This window comes from Homarus americanus, unplaced genomic scaffold (assembly GCF_018991925.1).
Source record: "Homarus americanus isolate GMGI-L3 unplaced genomic scaffold, GMGI_Hamer_2.0 scaffold58787, whole genome shotgun sequence".
Lineage (NCBI taxonomy): Eukaryota > Metazoa > Arthropoda > Malacostraca > Decapoda > Nephropidae > Homarus > Homarus americanus.
The window spans coordinates 43,235-63,766 of NW_024744739.1; the positions used below are offsets into that span (position 1 = coordinate 43,235).

General features: G+C 45.8%; 1 protein-coding gene across 1 annotated transcript; it reads left to right on the plus strand.

The window, feature by feature from the left end:
* Positions 1-6,099: 6,099 nt before the first annotated feature.
* Positions 6,100-20,184, plus strand: LOC121878008 (leucine-rich repeats and immunoglobulin-like domains protein 2; the record flags this gene model as incomplete). The annotated part of the gene is given in 10 exon segments (XM_042383966.1): positions 6,100-6,109; positions 11,988-12,055; positions 12,057-12,201; positions 12,204-12,244; positions 14,912-15,087; positions 15,809-15,945; positions 16,619-16,771; positions 17,960-18,140; positions 18,968-19,107; positions 20,003-20,184. Coding segments are annotated over 10 exon segments (1,233 nt in total), but the record flags the coding sequence as incomplete, so codon positions are not given.
* Between the last annotated feature and the right edge of the window lie 348 nt (positions 20,185-20,532).

The following is a 20,532-nucleotide window of genomic DNA, read 5'->3' on the forward strand; positions in this document are numbered from 1 at the left end:
GTGGTGGCTGTACGTGTGCCTGAGTGTGGTGTTCGTTGTCTCCAGGGAGCCCTGGGCGCCGCCGCCGGGGACCGCAGCATCGTGAACGTAGGCGACTCCTCCGGATGACCCAGTGCCCGTCCACACGAATTCCCCCTGCGCTTGCCGGGTCATGACAAAAGGCAAGGATCCCGGTTGGAAGCGTTCTCCTCTCCACGTTTAACTTGACTAGATGTTGGTAGAGCGTGTGGCAGGCGGGTGTGGGCCTGCTGCTGGCGGGCTTGGGCTCACAGGCGTGGGCGTGCTTATAAGGCCCGCGTGGCATGTGCTGTGGGCGCGCCCGCTGGTGGTGGTGGCCCGCTGCCCGTAGTGTGGTAGTGGGCGGTGTTGTGTTAGCCGGCCAGTCTTGTGGCTCTGTCTCTCTCTCTCCCTCCTCCTTCTTCTGTGTCCACTTGTTTCTTCTCTTCCCTCTCCCCGTCGTTCCGCTCGTTCTCTCCTTTCGCTCCTCTCTGCTGCTCCAGGTCTGCTGTGGTGGCCCAGCCTCGGTCTGCTGTGGTGGCCCATCCTCTGGTCTACTGTGGTGATCTGGTATTTAGTCCGCTGTGGTAATTCAGTCTCTGGTCTGCTGTGACCATTGTGTTACAAGAATCCTCACAGTGGTCCAAGGGCCACTCTTAACACAGAGCCATGGTAATCCCGGACCACTTTGGAAGTGCCATAGTGGTCAAGAATCATGCTAGATTGAGGGGCACAGTGGTCCTGGAAAGAAGACGCCCAGATGGTGTCTTGAAGGCACAGTGACCCAAGGAAGGAGGAGCCACAGTGGTCCAAGGTAATAGCCACTACCGGGAGGCCACTCCAGGGGCCACTGAGGTCACGTCGCGTGTCAGGTCACCAGGAGGAGGCAGTCGGTCGACGGCCTTCCCTGCTGTTCTCTTCCTCCTGTGTTGGTCATTATCTCTTTGTTTCTCCATAGTCGTGCGTGTGACGCCACTGTCTGTCTGTCGCCTTTCCAGACTGTCTGTCAACGCTCTAGACTGTTTGTCAACACTCTAGACTGTCAACGCTCTAGACTGTTTGTCAACACTCTAGACTGTCAACGCTCTAGACTGTTTGTCAACACTCTAGACTGTCAACGCTCTAGACTGTTTGTCAACACTCTAGACTGTCAACCTCTCTAGACTGTTTGTCAACAATCCTAGACTGTCAACGCTCTAGACTGTTTGTCAACACTCCTGGACTGTCAACGCTCTAGACTGTTTGTCAACACTCTAGACTGTCAACGCTCTGACTGTTTGTCAACACTCTAGACTGTCAACTCTCTAGACTGTTTGTCAACAATCCGGACTGTCTGTCTACACTCTATACTGTCTGTCAACACTCTAGTTATCTTTGTAGAGTCCATTTCTCTTATGTTTGTCTGCATCGATTCCTACTTTTACAGCAAAAATTATAAAAATCAAAGATAAAAATATATAAAATCCGAGAACGATGACCTCCTCCCATGCTGTTTGTGCCTGGACCAGTGTGGCTGTTGAGTGTCGTTCATACCTTTAATCCAGAGCTGAGATATGACAAGTGGTGGAGCCATAATGGTTGCATGGTAATGTTAAGATCTACTACTACAAACTACTACTCCTACTACTTACTACTTCTTACTACTACTAATACTTACTACTAATACTACTACTACTACTTTTACTTCTACTACTACTACTACTACTATCTAAAGTACCTGGATGTTATTAACTGTTCCTAAGTAATAGTGACCGAAACTCATTGTGTGTAATCTGCCTCATACGTCGCATTGTTTACTTTGTTGACCTAAATTTCTATTAATAAAACCTATTTTTTTTCTATTATTAGAAGACCCACAAGAAGAATTAAACGACCAGAAACTAAAACATCCAGAATTAAACATTATTACGAGTGTTAATATCCTCCAGGAACTACTGGAGGAAGAAAAAGAATTTGTCTTAAATTCCTTCCACCTCAAAAATAATAAATAATTCTCCTGTTAATATAATTTGTTTGTTGTTTATGTTGTGATAGATATAATTATTCATTTGTTTTTGTTCATATCAGTATTATATTGTGTATTTGTTTCTTTTACGGTGTTTTGTTGTTCGTGTTGATCCAGACGAGGAAGTGAGATAATGAGGAATCAGTCTCTATTACAGGTGTGTTATACCATTGGGAACGTCGTGGTATACTCACGACTGTATCGAATCATAACTGAATCGAGTAATGACTGTATCGAGTAATGACTGTATCGAGTAATGACTGTATCGAGTAATGACTGTATCGAATCATAACTGAATCGAGTAATGACTGTATCGAGTAATGACTGTATCGAGTAATGACTGTATCGAGATATGGACTGTATCGAATCATAACTGAATCGAGTAATGACTGTATCGAGTAATGACTGTATCGAATCATAACTGAATCGAGTAATGACTGTATCGAATCATAACTGAATCGAGTAATGACTGTATCGAATAATGACTGTATCGAATCATAACCGAATCGAGTAATGACTGTATCGAATAATGACTGTATCGAATCATAACAGAATCAGTAATGACTGTATCGAGTAATGGCTGTATCGAATCATGACTGTATCGAATCATGACTGTATCGAATCATGACTGTATCGAATCATGACTGTACCGAATCATGACTTTACTGAATCCTAGCTAAACCGAATCATGACTATACCGAGTTCTAGGAATCTTAACGTAATTCACTAACCGAATCAACTACACGGGTGCGTTCTGATGCCCAACTTATAATTAAATTTTGTTTACCAAGAATAAAGTGGGACGCGCCAGTGTGTGTGTGTGTGTGTGGTGTGTGTGTGTGTGTGTGTGTGTGTGTGTGTGTGGGGGGGTGTGTGTGTCTGAATGATAGTGTGTCTGAAAGAGGCAGGGGCGAATCCGCGAGTCCATTGATTTAATCCCATGAGTACGATGACATCCATGAGTACGATGACTTAATCCGTGAGTACGATGATGACAATCCGTGAGTACGATGACTCAGTACTCACGGGTTACGTCAACGTACTCAAGAGTTAACTTGTTCTTCTAGTGAGCCGCAGACAGAAACAGTTACGATCAGTAGCCACACCACCCCACCCACAGTAACACCCGCCCACAGTCAGTAGTTACAGTCAGTAGTTACAGTCATAGTACAGTCGAGAGTTTTATGCCTGGCGACCGAACGATGAACCTTGGAAGACAGGAGGGATGATGAGTAGTTAATGAAGTGGATAGAGAGGATAGTTTAATGAAGAAATGTGCGTATGAGAGGGATAGAGAGGGATAGATAGATAGATAGATAGATGAGAGAGGAGAGGAGAGAGAGAGGGATAGATAGATAGATAGATACATACATACATAGAGAAGGTTTGATAGATAGAGAGGGAGGGGGATAGATAGATAGATGGGGAGAGAAATGAGATACAGAAATGAGAGATACAGAAGAGAAATGAGAGATACAGAAGAGAGATAATAACGTTAACCCAACAAATGATGTTAAGTGAACCGATTATTTCTCGTAATAGAAGTTGTCAAGTATCACGTAGAGATTAGACACCCATTTGATTTCATCTATTGATTAAACACCTTTACAGTATTAACTAACAAAGCTAACCTAATTTAGTCTAACTATAACCTAACCCCTAACCTAACCCCTACAAGCTAACCTAATTTAAAACAAACTACATAACCTAACCTAATCCTACCCAACCTAACCAAATTTAGTCTAACTTCCATAACCTAACCTGACTAACCTAATCTAATCTAACCCAACCAATCATAACCCAACCTGACTTAACTAATCTAATCTAACCTAACCAATCATAACCTAACCTAACTTAACCTAATCTAATCTAACCAACCAATCATAACCCTAACCTAACTTAACATAACACCTAACTTAATCTAACCTGACTTAACACGTGGAAAACAGTTAGGTGTCTAATCTTCAGCTGATCCAATCTTGAGAATCCATCTTCATCTGCGTAAGATAAAAAAAAATGGCTGACAATATTAGCCTGAGACTCTACCTAAACCAATTAAGGTAGAGTAATATAATTAATAGGGTAATGGGTATTGTATTGTAATAGAGTGGGGTATTGTAATAGGTAGAAGTATTGTAATAGGGTAGGGTATTATAATGTAATAGGAAGGGTATTGTAATAGGGTAGAGAGTATTGTAATAGGGTAGAGGTATTGTAATGTAATAGGAAGAGGGTATTGTAATAGGGTAGAGAGTATTATAATAAAGTAGAGGGGTATTAGTAATGTAATAGGAAGAGGGTATTGTAATAGGGTAGAAGTATTTAGTAATAGGGTAGAGGGTATTGTAATGTAATAGGAAGGGTGTGTAGGGTAGAGAGTATTGTAATAGGGTGAGGGTATTGTAATGTAATAGGGTAGAGGTATTGTAATAGGGTAGAGAGTATTGTAATAGGGTAGAAGTGTTATAATAGGGTAGAGAATATTGTAATAGGGTGGGGTATTGTAAATGTAATGAAGAGGGTATTGTAATAGGGTAGAGGGTATTGTAATAGGGTAGGAGCGTATTAAATGTAATAGGAAGAGGGTTATTGTAATAGGGTAGAGGGTATTGTAATAGGGTAGAGGGTATTGTAATAGGGTAGAGAGGTATTGTAATAGGGTAGAGGGTATTGTAATTGGTATTGTAAAAGGGTGTAGGTTATTGTAATAAAATTGGGTATGGAGTAACACAAGGGTAGGGGGTAACACACTAAGGGTAGGGGTAACACACTAAGGGGTAGGGGTAACACACAAAGGGTGGGTAACACACAAAGGGTGGGGTAACACACAAAGGGTAGGGGTAACACACAAAGGGTAATGGGTAGCACACGTCAAAGGTGCCCCCTTTAAGGTACTGTATATTAATGCACACACAGCACAATATTGACGCGACAGATCAATATGGCGGACCACAAAGACGACAACCAATAATGCGGCTGTTGGAACAATATTGTAGGTTCGTCTCCTCCTCCCTCCTTTCCTTCTTTCCTCCTCCTCCTTTCTCCTCCCTCCTCCCTCCTTTCCTCCTCCCTCTTCCCTCCTCCCGTGTTCCATTACCGGCACGCACGACACTTCCTTCCGTCCGTCCTCTCCTCTCCCGTCTTCCTCTACAGCCGACTTCCTTCCTCCGCCTCATTCACAAGATAAACATATCCGGGGAAGGGAGTTAGAACACAGGGGGAGGAGGAAGGAGGATTAGAGGCACGGGGGAGGGAGGGGGGAGTTAGAGGCACAGGGAGGAGGTAGGGGAGTTAGAGACACAGGGGGGTAGGGGAGAGTTAGAGACACAGGAGGGTGTAGGGAGTTAGAGACACAGGGGAGGGGGAAGGGGAGGTTAGAGACACAGGGGGGGCGGCGGGGAGGGAGAGTTAGAGGCACAGGGGAGGGTAGGGAGGTTAGAGGCACAGGGGGGGGAGGTAGGGGAGTTAGAGACACAGGAGGGTGTGGGGAAGGGAGACGGGGGAGGGAGAGATAGAGACTCCAGGGAATGTGAACTTTAGGCTCCATGTTGTATGATCCGGAAGCAACAATTTGGACTCCTGGAAAACTCGATATTCATGGGGTCGTTTTAGCGAGGTTTTTATTTATTAATTCATATATTTACTGTTTTGTTGTTAGTTTTTATTTGTTGGGTTTTTGTAATTTTTAAGAAAGTTTAAGTCGTAGTTTCGTTAGATTGGTGTTAGTTTAGGTTTAGGAGTTGATAATGTACAGTCCTTCAATAGTGTGTTTACAGGGGCTCGTCATGTAAACAGTCCACAAATCATTATTGAAATATTTAATTTAATATTGCTTTAATTTGATTCCATAGTATGTTTACTAGTGCGTGTTTCCTTCTGTCAAATAAACAAACACACAAAACCTGACGAGCTCCTGTAAACGCACTAGTGAAGGGGACTGTACGTGGAGTGTCAGTTTTCCACAGGTGCCACCTCGGTGTTAGGAACCAAGTGGTGTATTGGTCCCCCAGTGTCGACCAGGAGGAAGATGTGTCTGTAGTAGTGATGATGGAGGAGGTCAACGTGTCTTGCTCTCCATAAACGACTATCAATGGGTCATGTACACAGGTGAGACAGATATGTAAGTGAACTCACTGTCAGTTGTTTAGGATCAAAGTCGACCACCTGTCACCTTAATGTTGAACGTTTCGTGGCGGTGTTGACATTTTTCTGTTAAATGATCTTGTATATGAATCAGTAAAGGCGGTGTTATGATGAGTGACGTCATGAGTCCAGACACGCACGGAACTAGTTAATGTGATGGTGGTGGCGGAAGACTTGGTGGTCGAGGACTGAAAGATGATGTTTATTATATCGTCGAGAGAGAGAGAGAGAGAGAGAGAAAGAAAGACAGACAGAAAGAGAGAGAGAGCAGGAACACCCACGAGAACATCCAGGTGTACACAGTTACACTGAGGGGCAGGCTACACCACTGCCCGCGACACCACAAAACTACCCAGTGTAAAATCCTATTCCAAGTGTAAATCCTACAAATAAAATTCCTAGGCGAGAGGGCAAGGGGCACACCACACCACACACCACACCTCCCCGGGGCCAAAGTTACCTCCTCCTTGATCCTTGAGGAGGTAACGAGGCCAGAGGTCACCTCAGACGCCCTCCTCCTCCTCCCATTTCTCCCCAGCAGAGGTGCCCGCCCCCACCTCCACATGCGGGGACGAGTGCCCAAATGTGTCTCAGATGTTGCTGTGAATATTACAATAATAACTACAATACACCCAGGTCATCGCTGCCTGGGCTAGGTACCGCAGTGTCTTGAGTCGTCACGTCTACCTCACCGTATTTCGTGTTAGCTCGAGCTGCTTTTGGTTTGTCTCTGCAGAAGTAAGTGGAGAATGATTGTTAAGATGATAATGCTCACACTGGATACATTTGGCAACTCAGTGTCTTACTTTAAGGTTCTTGTTACTATTTTATGTTGAGTTATCTTCCATTGCTTGGATCAAAGCTTCACTCAGTTAACCCGTTGGTAAAATTGCGACTATGCTGTTAACAGTTGACTGCTATAGCCTGTTTAATGACTATAATATGGCCTAATATTAATTGCAAGCTTATAATTGATAACCAGAATGTAGACAGATACTTTTGAGGTATGAGATAACATCTAGTCTTTGACGTGAATGGTGGGGTGATGCTATGAATTTCCTTTCGTAATAGGTTTAGCATGACTTGAATTAAGAGGACATATCAGGGTAGTAGTGGGCCCTGTCCACGTGTCTGGACCACGTGTGTATAAACATCTCCTTGATACTGTGTCTTGAGGCCATACAACCAGTGCCATGTCAACATTTAACTCTTGAACTTAAACTTAAAAATAAGGTGTTTAGGGAGATCATCACTCCGGAACACACGATTTTGTGTACATGTTTAGCTCAATTTAAGGATTTAAGGTGACATATCATGAATTTTATGGTCCCAACACACACACAGTATTAAGGTGTTGTCTCACACATGGCCCACACACCAGTACCGGGCCACCCTAGAATCCTGGAAGCTCTTAAGGATCATGTCCATGTAGCATTTTGCCTTTTACTTGCATAAGCTAATAATTAACTAATTTAAGTTCTCATTTGCGGTCGACTTGTATTGAGAGCAGCAAGTCCAGTCATATCAAACTGTTATTATTATTATTATTATTATTATTATTATTATTATTATTATTATTATTATTATTATTATTATTATTATTATTATTATTATTATTAGGATTGTATATGAGCTATGACCTGCCTTCAGTAATGTGTTTAACCATTAATCTGTATATTGTTATTATTATTTCAACACTGTGACTACAACTGAAAAGTAGTTACGTTTACTATGTACAACCCTCAGTTATCCTCACAGTCATCACACTGATAGTTTGAGGACGGTCAACAGAGCATATCACCACATAGTCTTACCATACATCCATAGTGCAGGAACTCATTCAGACATCACTTCACACAACCACGCAACCACACTACCACTCAGCCACGCAACCACACTGCCACTCAGCCACGCAACCACATAGCCACAACCTTATCCAACTACACCGCCAGGCAACCACACAACCATATCACACCACCACACACTACCACACAACCTCACCACCACACACCACCATCCCACCCCACCTCACACACCACCACCCACACTACCACACCACCACACCATGAAATTCTCTCACCTTACCATCACACAACCACATACTGCCACACAACCACACCACCACACTGCCACACCAATCCCACCACACTACCCCACCACCACCCACCCACACACTACCACACCACCACACCATGAAACCCTCTCTCACCTTACCATCACACAACCACATATTGCCACACCGCCATCCCACCACCTACCACAACCCCACCACACCATCCCACCAACCACACCACCACACATGCACACCATCCACCAACCCCACACCACCAACACCACACCCACACACCCACCACACACCCACACACCACACCACCACACACTACCACACACCACCACCACCATGAAACACTCTCACCATCACCAGTATGCTCACTCCAGCCTTGACAGAGATATAAGCTAAAGATTCTCGCTTTGTTTAATCACTTGAGATAGATAGAACTTAACTACGTAAGGGCTAGGTTTCCAGTGCACTATAACCCCCTCCTCCCACCCCCCACACGCTCCCACCTCCCTCACTCACCTGAAGCTTGCGGCACCCAGCTACACTCCTGCCCCTCCCACCACCTCCACTTCAGTTATTTTAATCCATTCTTTATCCGGTTGGTCAATTTTTTTTTTTTTTTATTTTTTTTTTTTTTTTTTTTTTGTGTGTGAAACTATTTTGATTTTGTTTTGTAATTATTCTAGCATAGTTAATGAAAAGCCTTGTCCATCCTACACGGCTTGGTGAGTAGTTTAACCAGCGCCTTCCTTACTACCACCGTGTTAATGTGTCCATACTAGCCTGTGTCCTACTACCAGCCGTTAATGTGTCCATATCCTACTGTGCTCACCACCACCACCAAGCCTGTGTCCTACTACCAGCCGTGTTAATGTGTCCATATCCTAGCCTGTGTCCTACACCAGCCAATGTCCACCACCAGCCGTGTTAATGTGTCCATTCTAGCCTGTGTCCTTACTACCAGCCGTGTTAATGTGTCCATCCTAGCCTGTGTCCTTACTACCAGCCGTGTTAATGTGTCCATATCCAGCCTGTGTCCTTACTACCAGCCGTGTTATGTCCATATCCTAGCCTGTGTCCTTACCACCAGACCGTGTTAATGTGTCCATATCCTAGCCTGTGTCCTTACTACCAGCCGTGTTAATGTGTCCATCCTAGCCTGTGTCCTTACTACCAGCCGTGTTAATGTGTCCATATCTTTCTTTAATCCTCATTAATATCCTGATCGGTGGGTGAGTATTTCTCACTTCTAACTATCCTCACTAGCCGTTCCTCACTGTTAATTGGTCAATATCCTCAATAAATCCCTTCGCCTTGCGTGATTCAGTGGTGTTCATCAGTTAGCATCACTGGTTAATGATTTCAATATAAACTCCCTAAAAAAAAAAGGTATATTTTATTAAATTTGTGCTAAATCCGCCCAACTTTTCACCAATAATCATTTCTGTCGACGCCCCATTTTCTATCAAAGTCCCATTTTCTGTTGGCGTCCCATTTTCTGTTGACGTCCCATTTTTTTGTCAAGTCCATTTCTGTTTGCGTCCCATTTTGTTACGTCCATTTTTGTCAAAGTCCCATTTTCTGTTTGCGTCCCATTTTCTGTCGACGTCCCATTTTCTGTCGACGTCCCATTTTCTGTCGACGTCCCATTTTCGTCTACACCTCTTTTTTCTGTACCACAAACAATTACACATGACCTTACCTTATATATTTCTTCACTTGTTCAAAAATGATTCTAAAAAAAAAGTTTCCCACGTTAAACTTTAAAGTAATGTTGTTAGTAATTAGTGTATTAATTAAAGACCTACAAATGGATAATAAATAAACATTGGTGATGATAAAATAGTCACGTGGCCCTCATTATTTGTCTTCAGGTTAACAGGTATTAGAATAAACAGTAAATTGACACTATCCATTTTGATGAGTCATTATTTTAATCATTTGTAATCACAAATGACTGTAATCAGAAGGTATATAATAACATTGTATTGAGGTTTTAATATACAAACATAATAAAAAATATAATTAAAATAAATATTGTAGGATAACTGAAAAATATCAATTTATTCCATACCCACCAATAAAAACACGAGAATTTGATGATAATTAAAATATACCTGTAATATACCTGTCTATAGAGGTAATTAGTTATAAAGACAGTGATTGAGGCACTTGAGGCCTTCATTACCCACCTGGATTACCTGATTCTCTCTCAACTTAACCCATCTCCGCCAACCAACCCCACTTAACCCCACACGGCCCACCCAACTCCACACGGCCCACCTAACCCACCTGACTAACCTATCACTTGACTCACCTCACACTAACCAACCCACCTCCACAGTAACCAAACCACCTAATCCACTTAACCCACATCAGAGTAACCGACCCACCTTATCCACTTCCCCTGACCCACCTCACAGTAACCGACCCACCTAACCCAGCCCACACAACCCACCTCACACTAATTTGAGTTGTGATATTTTGTTCCCTCCTGCCCCTGTTCCTCGTAGGACCCAGCATGCGCTACAGCACCACCCTGCCACCCTCACACCCACCACCCTACCACCCACCACTTTACCACCCATTCCCTGCCACCCACTCCTGCCATCCACCACCCTACCACCCATCACCTTACCACCCATTCCTGCCACCCCCACTCCCTGCCATCCACCACCTTACCACCCACCACCCACCACCCACCACCTCCACCCACCACCTACACACCCACTACCTGCCACCCATCACCCACTACCTGCCACCCACCACCCACTACCTGTCATCCATCACCTGCATCTTGTCTTCCGGCCACCAAACCACCTGCATCTTGTCGACCTGCCACCCAGCATGATAGCTTCTAAGCACTCCCCACGTCGACCTCCCTCCCCTCCTCCTCCTCCTCCTCCCATCTATCCATCACCAACCCTCCTTTAACTCTGTCTCCCCCACTCTCTCTTACCCAGTCATTCACCCCTTCCCTCCCTCCCTACCTCCCCCCTCCCTCCTTTTCTCCTTTCTCTCCCTTTCTATTCTCCCCACCTTCCGTCTCTCTATGCTCCTTACCTCCCATCACCCAACTATACACACCCACACCTCCCTTCCCACTGCCCTCCTCCGTCCCTCCCTTCCCCCTTCTCCCTCTCATTATCAGATCTTCCCTCACGTCTCCCCCACACACACACACTTGTAACCCTCAGATGATGCCCTCACTTACCCCTCACCCCTCTGGAGTATCTCACCCCAAGTCTTCCCTCACCTCTTCGTCCTTCCCCTCCACCCCCTACTCTTCTCATCCCTCCTTTAGTAGCAGTATCCTCCTCCCTCCCTACCTCCTCCCTCCCCCCTGCCCTTCCCATCTTTCTCACTCCCCCCTTCCTCTCTCTACCCCCATCTCCTCTCTATCTCCCCATCCCCCACCTCCCCTCCCCTCCCATCCCCCCCCCCCACCCCCCCACCCCCCCCACCCCCCCACCCCCCCTCCCCCATCCCCTCTCTACCTCCCCATCCCCCTCCCTACCTCCCATCCCCTCTACCTCCCCCATCCCCACCTCCTCATTACCTCACGACCTCCTTATACCCTTCCTCCTCATTTTTTACCTGCCTTCTCCTCCTCCCTCCCTCAACTCACGTCCCTCCACCTAACCCTCCACCTTGCACACAACTAGTTTTGCATGCCCATGACCCCTCCCATCCCCTTACCACCCAAACCCCCTCCCAGCACCGCCACAATGAGTATCTTGAAGACGTATGGTTCAAGTGAGTAACACAGTGCGTTCACAGGCCTGGACATCGTATGCGACAACGCCGACCAGAAACACGTGAGAACGCTCTCGACGTTTAAGAAGAACCACAAACACTATCTACTGGATGAAGTTCCGTAGCTGTAACCTGCAGAGGCTCTCCGACTACCTGTTCCTGGGCCTGGACGTGCGGCACCTCAACATCATCAGGAGTAACGTAAGCACCATCAAGCGGTCATCACTCGGCCCTCGGAGTAACTTGCCTGCCTCGACCTCTCCAACAACAATATCTGCATGGTGAGTAAAGTGTGACTTGTCCTGCAAGGGATCAAAGACAGAGATGGAAACACACACACACACACACACACACACACACACACACACACACAGTGCCCCAGGGTTTACCTTGCAGAAAATTTACGACTCATTACCGGGACAGAATTATCCCTAATGACCTGCCTTAATTGCCCACCTTAAATGCCTTGTTTGATGGCCCTAACCACCCACAGTATTCCTCGGGTTAACTGTCTCGTTGGCTCTACTCTCTCGTGACCCAGCAGCTTAAAAAGGAGGTTCTTACATAGTTCTTCCAGGATGATTTAAGAGGTTGTAAAGTGACGCATTTAGTCGAGATATTGTTGTGGAATGTTGTGAGAATACTGGTGATGTGTTGTGAGAATACTGGTGATGTGTTGTGAGAATACTGGTGATGTGTTGTGAGAATACTGGTGATGTGTTGTGAGAATACTGGTGATGTGTTGTGAGAATACTGGTGATGTGTTGTGAGAATACTGGTGATGTGTTGTGAGAATACTGGTGATGTGTTGTGAGAATACTGGTGATGTGTTGTGAGAATACTGGTGATGTGTTGTGAGAATACTGGTGATGTATTTGTGAATACTGTTGATATGTTGTGAGAATACTGGTGATGTGTGTTGTGGGAATACTGGTGTGTTGTGAAGATACTGGTGATGTGTTGTGAGAATACTGGTGATGTGTTGTGAGAATACTGGTGATGTGTTGTGAGAATACTGGTGATGTGTTGTGAGAATACTGGTGATATGTTGTGAGAATACTGGTGATGTGTTGTAAGAATACTGGTGATGTGTTGTGAGAATACTGGTGATGTGTTTGGAGAATACTGGTAATGTGTTGTGAGAATACTGGTGATGTGTTGTGAGAATACTGGTTATGGGTTGTGAGAATACTGGTAATATTTGTGTTTGGAAAATTTCACCCCCAAAAATATTATACTGGAAAAACTATTAAAAAAAACACTCGGCTTTTACTCGGTCATGAAATAAAGGTTAAATTGTGTTTGGTTTCTGCCCCGACTATTTAGAATTTTGGTCTGGGAAGGTAAGTTTTGGTCTCAGAATAAGTGGTCTGTATTACATCACTGGTGCTGACCTGTGCTGAGTGCTGACCTGTGCTTGAGTGCTGACCTGTGTTTGAGTGCTGACCTGTGTTTGAGTGCTGACCTGTGTTTGAGTGCTGACCTGTGTTTGAGTGCTGACCTGTGTTTGAGTGCTGACCTGTGTTTGAGTGCTGGCCTGTACTGGGTGCTGACTTGTTCTGGGTGTGGCTTGTTTGCAGGTGCTGACCTGTGCTGAGTGCTGGCCTGTGTTTGAGTGCTGGCCTGTACTGGGTGCTGACTTGTTCTGGAGTGCTTGCTGACCTGTGCTGAGTGCTGACCTGTGCTGGAGTGCTGACCTGTGCTGAGTGCTGACCTGTGCTGGGTGCTGACCTGTGCTGAGTGCTGACCTGTGAGTGCTGACTGTGCTGGGTGACCTGTGGCTCCCCACAGTGTTCACAAACAGTTTCAATTTTAGTCAATAAAGGCGTGTGTGTGTGTGTGTGTGTGTGTGTGTGTGTGTGTGTGTGTTTCGTCGCCCCACCGACCATCCAACTGTCCACTATCCTCAAAGTCCAAACTCTCTTCAATGTTTCACTCTCACTTCACCCATTATCTTCCTCCACTTCACCCATTATCTTCCTCGCTACCCATTACCATCCTCACTTCACCGGCCAAACTCCCTCATACCGTGCAATCCCTCACTTCACCCGTGCAAATCCTCACTTCACCCATTACCGTCCCTCACTTCACCCATTACCTTCTCTCACCTCACCCATTATCTTCTCTCACTTCACCTATCACTCCATCTCTCTCATTCTTCTATTGATATTTATTCCTCTTCCCCTCTTCCCATCCATCACCTTCCCCTCACGTTCTCTTTCCCCTTCTGAGGATAATCTAATTTCTATTCAACCACTCAATTCCGCCTTCGTTCCTCCCTTTCTTTCCCTTTCTTTCCCTTCGTTTCCCTTTCTTTCCCCTTCTTTCTTCTTTCTCCTTCACGTCTATACCCCTAGTTCTTTCCCTTTCTTTCCCCTTCCTTCGTCCCCCTGCACGTCTATACCCCCTTTCTTTCCCTTCCATTCCCCTTTCTTTCCCCTCCACGTCAACTTTCCCCTTTCCTGCCCCTCTACGTCAGTCTGATCTTCTAATGGAATCCTTTTTTTCCCCTCTCTATTTTTTCCCTGTTTTGATGTTTCTCTAGTGCTCTTCCTTGCACACCAGAGGGATTTTTCCCTATTTTTCCCTGCCTGACGGTGATGCTTCCTCCTCCTCCTCTTCCCACTCTTCTTCTCACTGCACATGCTTCCCCCTCTCATTTCCAACTCTTCCCCCTCTCACTCTCCATTCTTCTTCTCACTCCTCACTCTTCCTCCTCTCAATCCCCACACTTCCCCGGCTCACTCCCCACTCTCCCCCTCTTATTCCACACTCTCTTCCTCTCAATCCCCACTCTTCCCCCCTCTCACACCCCACTTTTCATTTTCTCACTTCCCACTCTTCCACACTCCTCCCTCTCTCACTCCCCACTCTTCCACACTCCTCCCTCTCTCACTTCCCACTCTTCCACACTCCTCCCTCTCTCACTCCCCACTCTTCCTCACCAGGTCCCCACGGCGGCACTCTCCTCCCTCAAGATGCTGACCTTCCTCAACCTCAACTACAACCAGATCCAGGTGCTGAGTGAGGGCGCCTTCGCTGGCCTCACGGTGCTCGAACGACTCTCACTCTACGAGAACAAGATCCAGCATATCGATGACAACGCCTTCAAGGGAATCGGCAGGTGGGTGCTGGGAGGGTGGTGAAGGGGGAGGGAGAAGATGAGAGGAAGGGTTCAGGATGCAGGGAGAGGGTGAGAAGGAGGGTTCAAAGTGTAGAGAGAAGATGAGGGGGAGGGGAGAGTGTATTTGGTAGGGAGAGGATGAAAGGGAGAGTTAGACGGTAGGGAGAGGGTGAGAGAGAGGGTTAAACAGTAGGGAGAGGGTGAGAGGGAGAGTTAGACGGTAGGGAGAACATTTTCACCACCAATAACACCATCAACACTTTCCAATACCCTCACTACCATCACCACCATTTCCCTCACCCTCATCACCACCACTACCCTCACCACCACCACCTTCACCGCCACCACCCTCACCACCACCACACTCACCACCACCACTACCCTCACTACCACCTTCCTCACTACCACCACTACTACCCTCACCACCACCACTACTACCCTCACCCACCACCACTACTACCCTCACCACCACCACTACTACCCTCACTACCACCACTACGACCACTACTACCATCCTCACTACCACTACTACCACCACTACTACCCTCACTACCACCACTACTACCCTCACCACCATCACTACTACCCTCACCACCACCACTACTACCCTCACCACCACCACTACTACCCTCACCAGTACCACACGGGAGGGCCAGAGAACATAACATCACCTCACATATACCAACAAACCCACACGAGTGCCTCTGGGGTTCTCCTACAGGAAGCTGCTGCGACTCAACCTCGGCAAGAACGTGTTGACCGACATCCCAACTGACACCTTCCACCCCCTGATCAACCTGGAGGTGCTGGACCTTCACGAGAACCGCATCAGCCACATACCCGACGGCGCCTTCCAGGGTAAGCACCTTATCTGCCCTCAGTGTGTTAGATAAGAAGAGTGATCAGGACTTCCACCTCTAAAAACCATCATTAACAACTTTAAGAATACTGCTAGAAGGTATTTGAACTTGTGTAGACCTCTAGAAGATAACACATGATGTATTCAGCTGTGTATCAACATGAAAATATTATGAAAAATAAGTCACCATTGTACTACACTTACGGGGTGTAGGGGGTTGGTGTGGTGAGTCAAACAGTCACCACTCATGAACTGCCTCTTTATGTGTCACCAAGAGTAAGTTGGGTTGATCAGAGTCTCCGTGAGCCTGTAGTCTGTTTACTCAGGAGCCTGTAAAGTATATATTTCAGGATGGTGATTATATACACACATTACATTACACATTACATAGTCACATTACATTACACATTACAGTCACAACACGTTATATTACAGTATGCATTACATGAAACGCTCCGGGCAAGAACTAGAAAACACCTGAAAACGAAGTAAAAGTTTAGTGATTATGATGTAAGTGTAATTGTAAAATAAACACTTTACGCCACCTTGTTCCTCGAAGACTGCTGTAGAGTTGTTCCTTTATCTGAGAGGTTTTACGGTACAAATATTTATAGAGTTGACCTTCATCTCACCATATTCATTAATCTCTGATGGTCCATATACGTGTGACAGGTCTGCACAAGTTGGACATGCTCAAGCTGGAGCACAACCTCATCACCACCATCCAGGAGAACGTCTTCAGCGACCTCACCGTCCTCAACTCCCTCAACATCGAGCACAACCACATTGTCAACATCAGCGACCGCGCCTTCGCTGGACTCGAGAGTGAGTACTGACCGAGTCTCTTCACATGTACTCTTGATATAAGAGATATTATACGTGACTTTCTCTCTTGGTGGACTTAGGTATAGAAGAACGTGTCTGGCTGTGTTGTGTGTAAGTGCAGGTACAGCATCTAGTCCGTTGCCTTCGTGTCTACAGCTGAACCTTGATTCTCTAAGTTCTCCTAAATACTGTTTGTCTTAACTAGAGATAAAAGAACCACGGTAATCACGGTTTAGTGCAGCGTCACCGTCATTCTCCCTTTCGTTCTGTCGTCGATTATGTGAGTACAGTAAGTTAGGCGCATTCTCACACCTCCACAGTATAGGAACCCTGGCGTTAGACCTGACCCCTGTGTCCTGTGGTTCCACCTAGCGTGTCACCTCTTAAATAATGTCTTTCAGGTTTTCCTTCCCAAGCGCCTCTAAATCACCTCCAGCTTACCCCCTCCCCTACCCCCCACAATCACCCCCCCCCTCCCCCCTGGTCGTCAAGGTCTTCTCCCCAAATCACTCCCCACAACCACACCCCATCTGACCTTTGCCAAGTCATTTAAAAGTCGCTTAGCTTAATACTTATGTCATTTGCGAGACGTCCCATTTATTCTCAGTAATCATGTAAGTTTTGTCTTAATTTCATTTTACCGGAGACTTAGGATCGTTAGCCGTGTATTGTGAGTCATTAGTAATTATAAACACTTTGTCTTTATATTCAACATGTCATTTTTGTTCTCCTTATTGAGGTTCATTCCTTGTAAAATACCCGCAGCTTGGTTCCGTTTTCTATGATGGCGACTCGGTGAAAAATCTTCATTGTATCGGGATAGTTTCGTTCGCTTCAACGTTAACTGGGCAAACATACAAAATAATATGACATTTTACAAAGTTTCAATTGTTTTTTTTTACTTACTGTACAACTGTAGAACGAGAATGAAAGTGATACGTGAAAAATAAGTAACAAAAGTGGCCAGGAATTAGACGATGGCTACGGTAATCAACACACACACACAAAAAATCACTGACACGAAAAACATTATCACTCGGGCGAGGAAAGGCGGGCGTGGCCTAACGATGTGTGGTTCAATATACAGTTTTAATCGATTTTTCATCAGCATTGGGCTGTCGAACATTAGGAATGAAAGAGGGAAAAGGATAGAGAGATTTGACGCTAACATTATGGTGATGTTCTCAGTCAACCTGGAATGGCTGGAGTTGGGTCACAACCGCCTCGACCACATCCCCTCCCACGCCCTTCGCCCACTCCACAACCTCCGCCAGCTTGACCTCGACTCCAACAGGATCACCCACGTGCAGGAGGACGCATTTAAGGGCTATGGCGACACTATCAAGTACATCCTTCTCGACAAGAACAAGTGAGTGTGGACCCAACGTCTCTGGCAGGAAGTGAAGGCTAAGGAGGTCCGTCTAGGGGGGTGTTAAGGCTTCTTTATGTTTTAAGAGATTTGAGGATTACTTGTTCTTCAGCAGGATTATTTAGATTCTACTTTTTGAAGAAAGTTAAGGTTTCTTTTTACTTTATGAGGACAATTAAAGGATGTTATTTTAGTGAGCAAGAGTATTGTCTACTGTGGGGGGACGTCAGTGGGGGGTTACTTGGACCATTATGCCTTGGCCGGACATTTACCAGTAGTGGCATTAGATGATATCAGTAGAGGGCGATGATATCAAGTTAGTAGATGGTGATGATAACAATCAGAGGTCGGTCAGCGGTCAAACAGATGACACAAACTAACGCGAGGAAAGCAGATGTCTCAGCCATCATTAGTGAGGTGCAAGACGCGGGGTGGAGATGATTCTGTGTAGGAGAGGCGAGAGCGCTCCTTCTGAGTGTAATAACAACAAGAAGCACCCTGAAGCCAAGGCATAGTGGTCGCTGTGTTTACACCTAACAGACAGACGGACAAAAGGTCTTCAGAGACATTGTAATATAACTGAAGAATTATTATGCTCTGGTGAAGCTCTCGGTAGTATAAGGAGGGAGAGAGAAAGTGAAGGAGGGAGGTAGGGAAGGAAGGAGGGTTTGAGGGACAGAAGAGGAGATATGGATCAAAAGAGCGTCTTTACAGTCAATACAAACCCTTACCATACTTCAGCTACAGTAAACCCCCCAGTCTACCCCTATAACCTCCCTTTCCCCTAACCTGCCACCCTTGTAACCTGCTCACCGTTGCCTCCACAGCATCAAGACCATACCAGCGTTGTCGTTCATGGACCTTCACTCGCTGGAGTGGCTGAAGCTCTCCCACAACGAGATGACGCACCTGACCGAGGACACCGTGCAGCCCATCCTGGACACCCTCACCATGATCGACATCTCCAGTGAGTCTTCCTCCCCACCTCTCGCCTCTCTCCTCTCGCCTCTCTCCTCTCTCCTCTACCTCTCGCCTTTCTCCTTTACCTCTCGCCTCTCTCCTCTACCTCTCGCCTCTCTCCTCTACCTCTCGCCTCTCTCCTCTACCTCTCGCCTCTCTCCTCTACCTCTCGCCTCTCTCCTTTACCTCTCGCCTATCTCCTCTACCTCTCGCCTATCTCCTCTACCTCTCGCCTCTCTCCTCACCCCTTGCTTCTCCCCGCTGCCCTCTTTCTCCACCATCTTGAGGGATCGTTTGAGTCAAACATAATGCAGTAATTATTGATGGGGTAAATTGTGTTGATGGTACTTTCTCTTTTGCTTTCTCCTCTTTATGGTACTTTCTCATTTATTTTCTCCTCTGGTACTTTCTCTTCTGCTTTTTCCTCCTTGTGGTACCCTTTTCTCCGCTACTTTCTTATCCCTATAATACTTTCTCTTCTGCACTTCTAGCATTTTCATTTGTGCTTTCTCGTGCTAGCAGAAATTTCACTCTGTTGTTTCACCTTAAGACTTGTACTTTCACTCTTCACAACACCTTCATATGTACTCTTACCTGAAATAAAAAAAAAACTTTCCCCATAGTTTTCATCAATAATTTCACCCACCCCAGTACTTTCACCTCCCCTCCTAATACTTTCTCTTGCTTCATCCTAGTAATACTTTCACACTATGTCAAGCTGTTCAATTGTCTTCAGCCTGCGAGCCCGCCCTGGCGAATACATTCTCTCTCTCTCTCTCTCTCTCTCTCTCTCTCTCTCTCATATACATACATATCTCACTCTTCGTCATTGGTATCAACACCCTCACGTGCACCCTCTCCACCCCCGCCTCCGTCGTGGGGTGGTGTTCCTCATCCTACAGACAACCCACTAGAGTGCAGCTGTGACCTCCTGTGGCTACGTAAGTGGCTGAGTAACCCCAACAACCGCGAGAATCTGGTCTTCGAGAACGACCACATCTGCATCACCAAGGACCGCAAGTCTCACGCCATCATTAATCTGCCCTTCCTGGAGTTCAACTGTCCGGTTCATATGCCAACTGAGGTAAGGAAATCAGCGTTCAGTTTGCCTGGGGGAATGGTGGGATTTTTTTCCACTCATTGTTCCTCTTTTTTTTTCTTTTTTTAGGAATTAAGGGAAGGATTTAGTAGTGGGTGGGGGTGATGGATGAGGGTATGGGGTGGGGAGGGGATTTTTCTTAATAGTTTACAGGTGGGATTTTAAGGTGTGGTGTGGAAGGTGTGTCTAGGTGATGGGGAAGGAAGGTGAGTGCTAAGTGAGAGATGTGACTGAAGGAGGCTGATAAATTCTACTGATATAATAATAAAATTGTTGAATTATTATCAATTCTTATCATATTTTTCTCAAGGCTACAAGTCTACTGTAGGATTC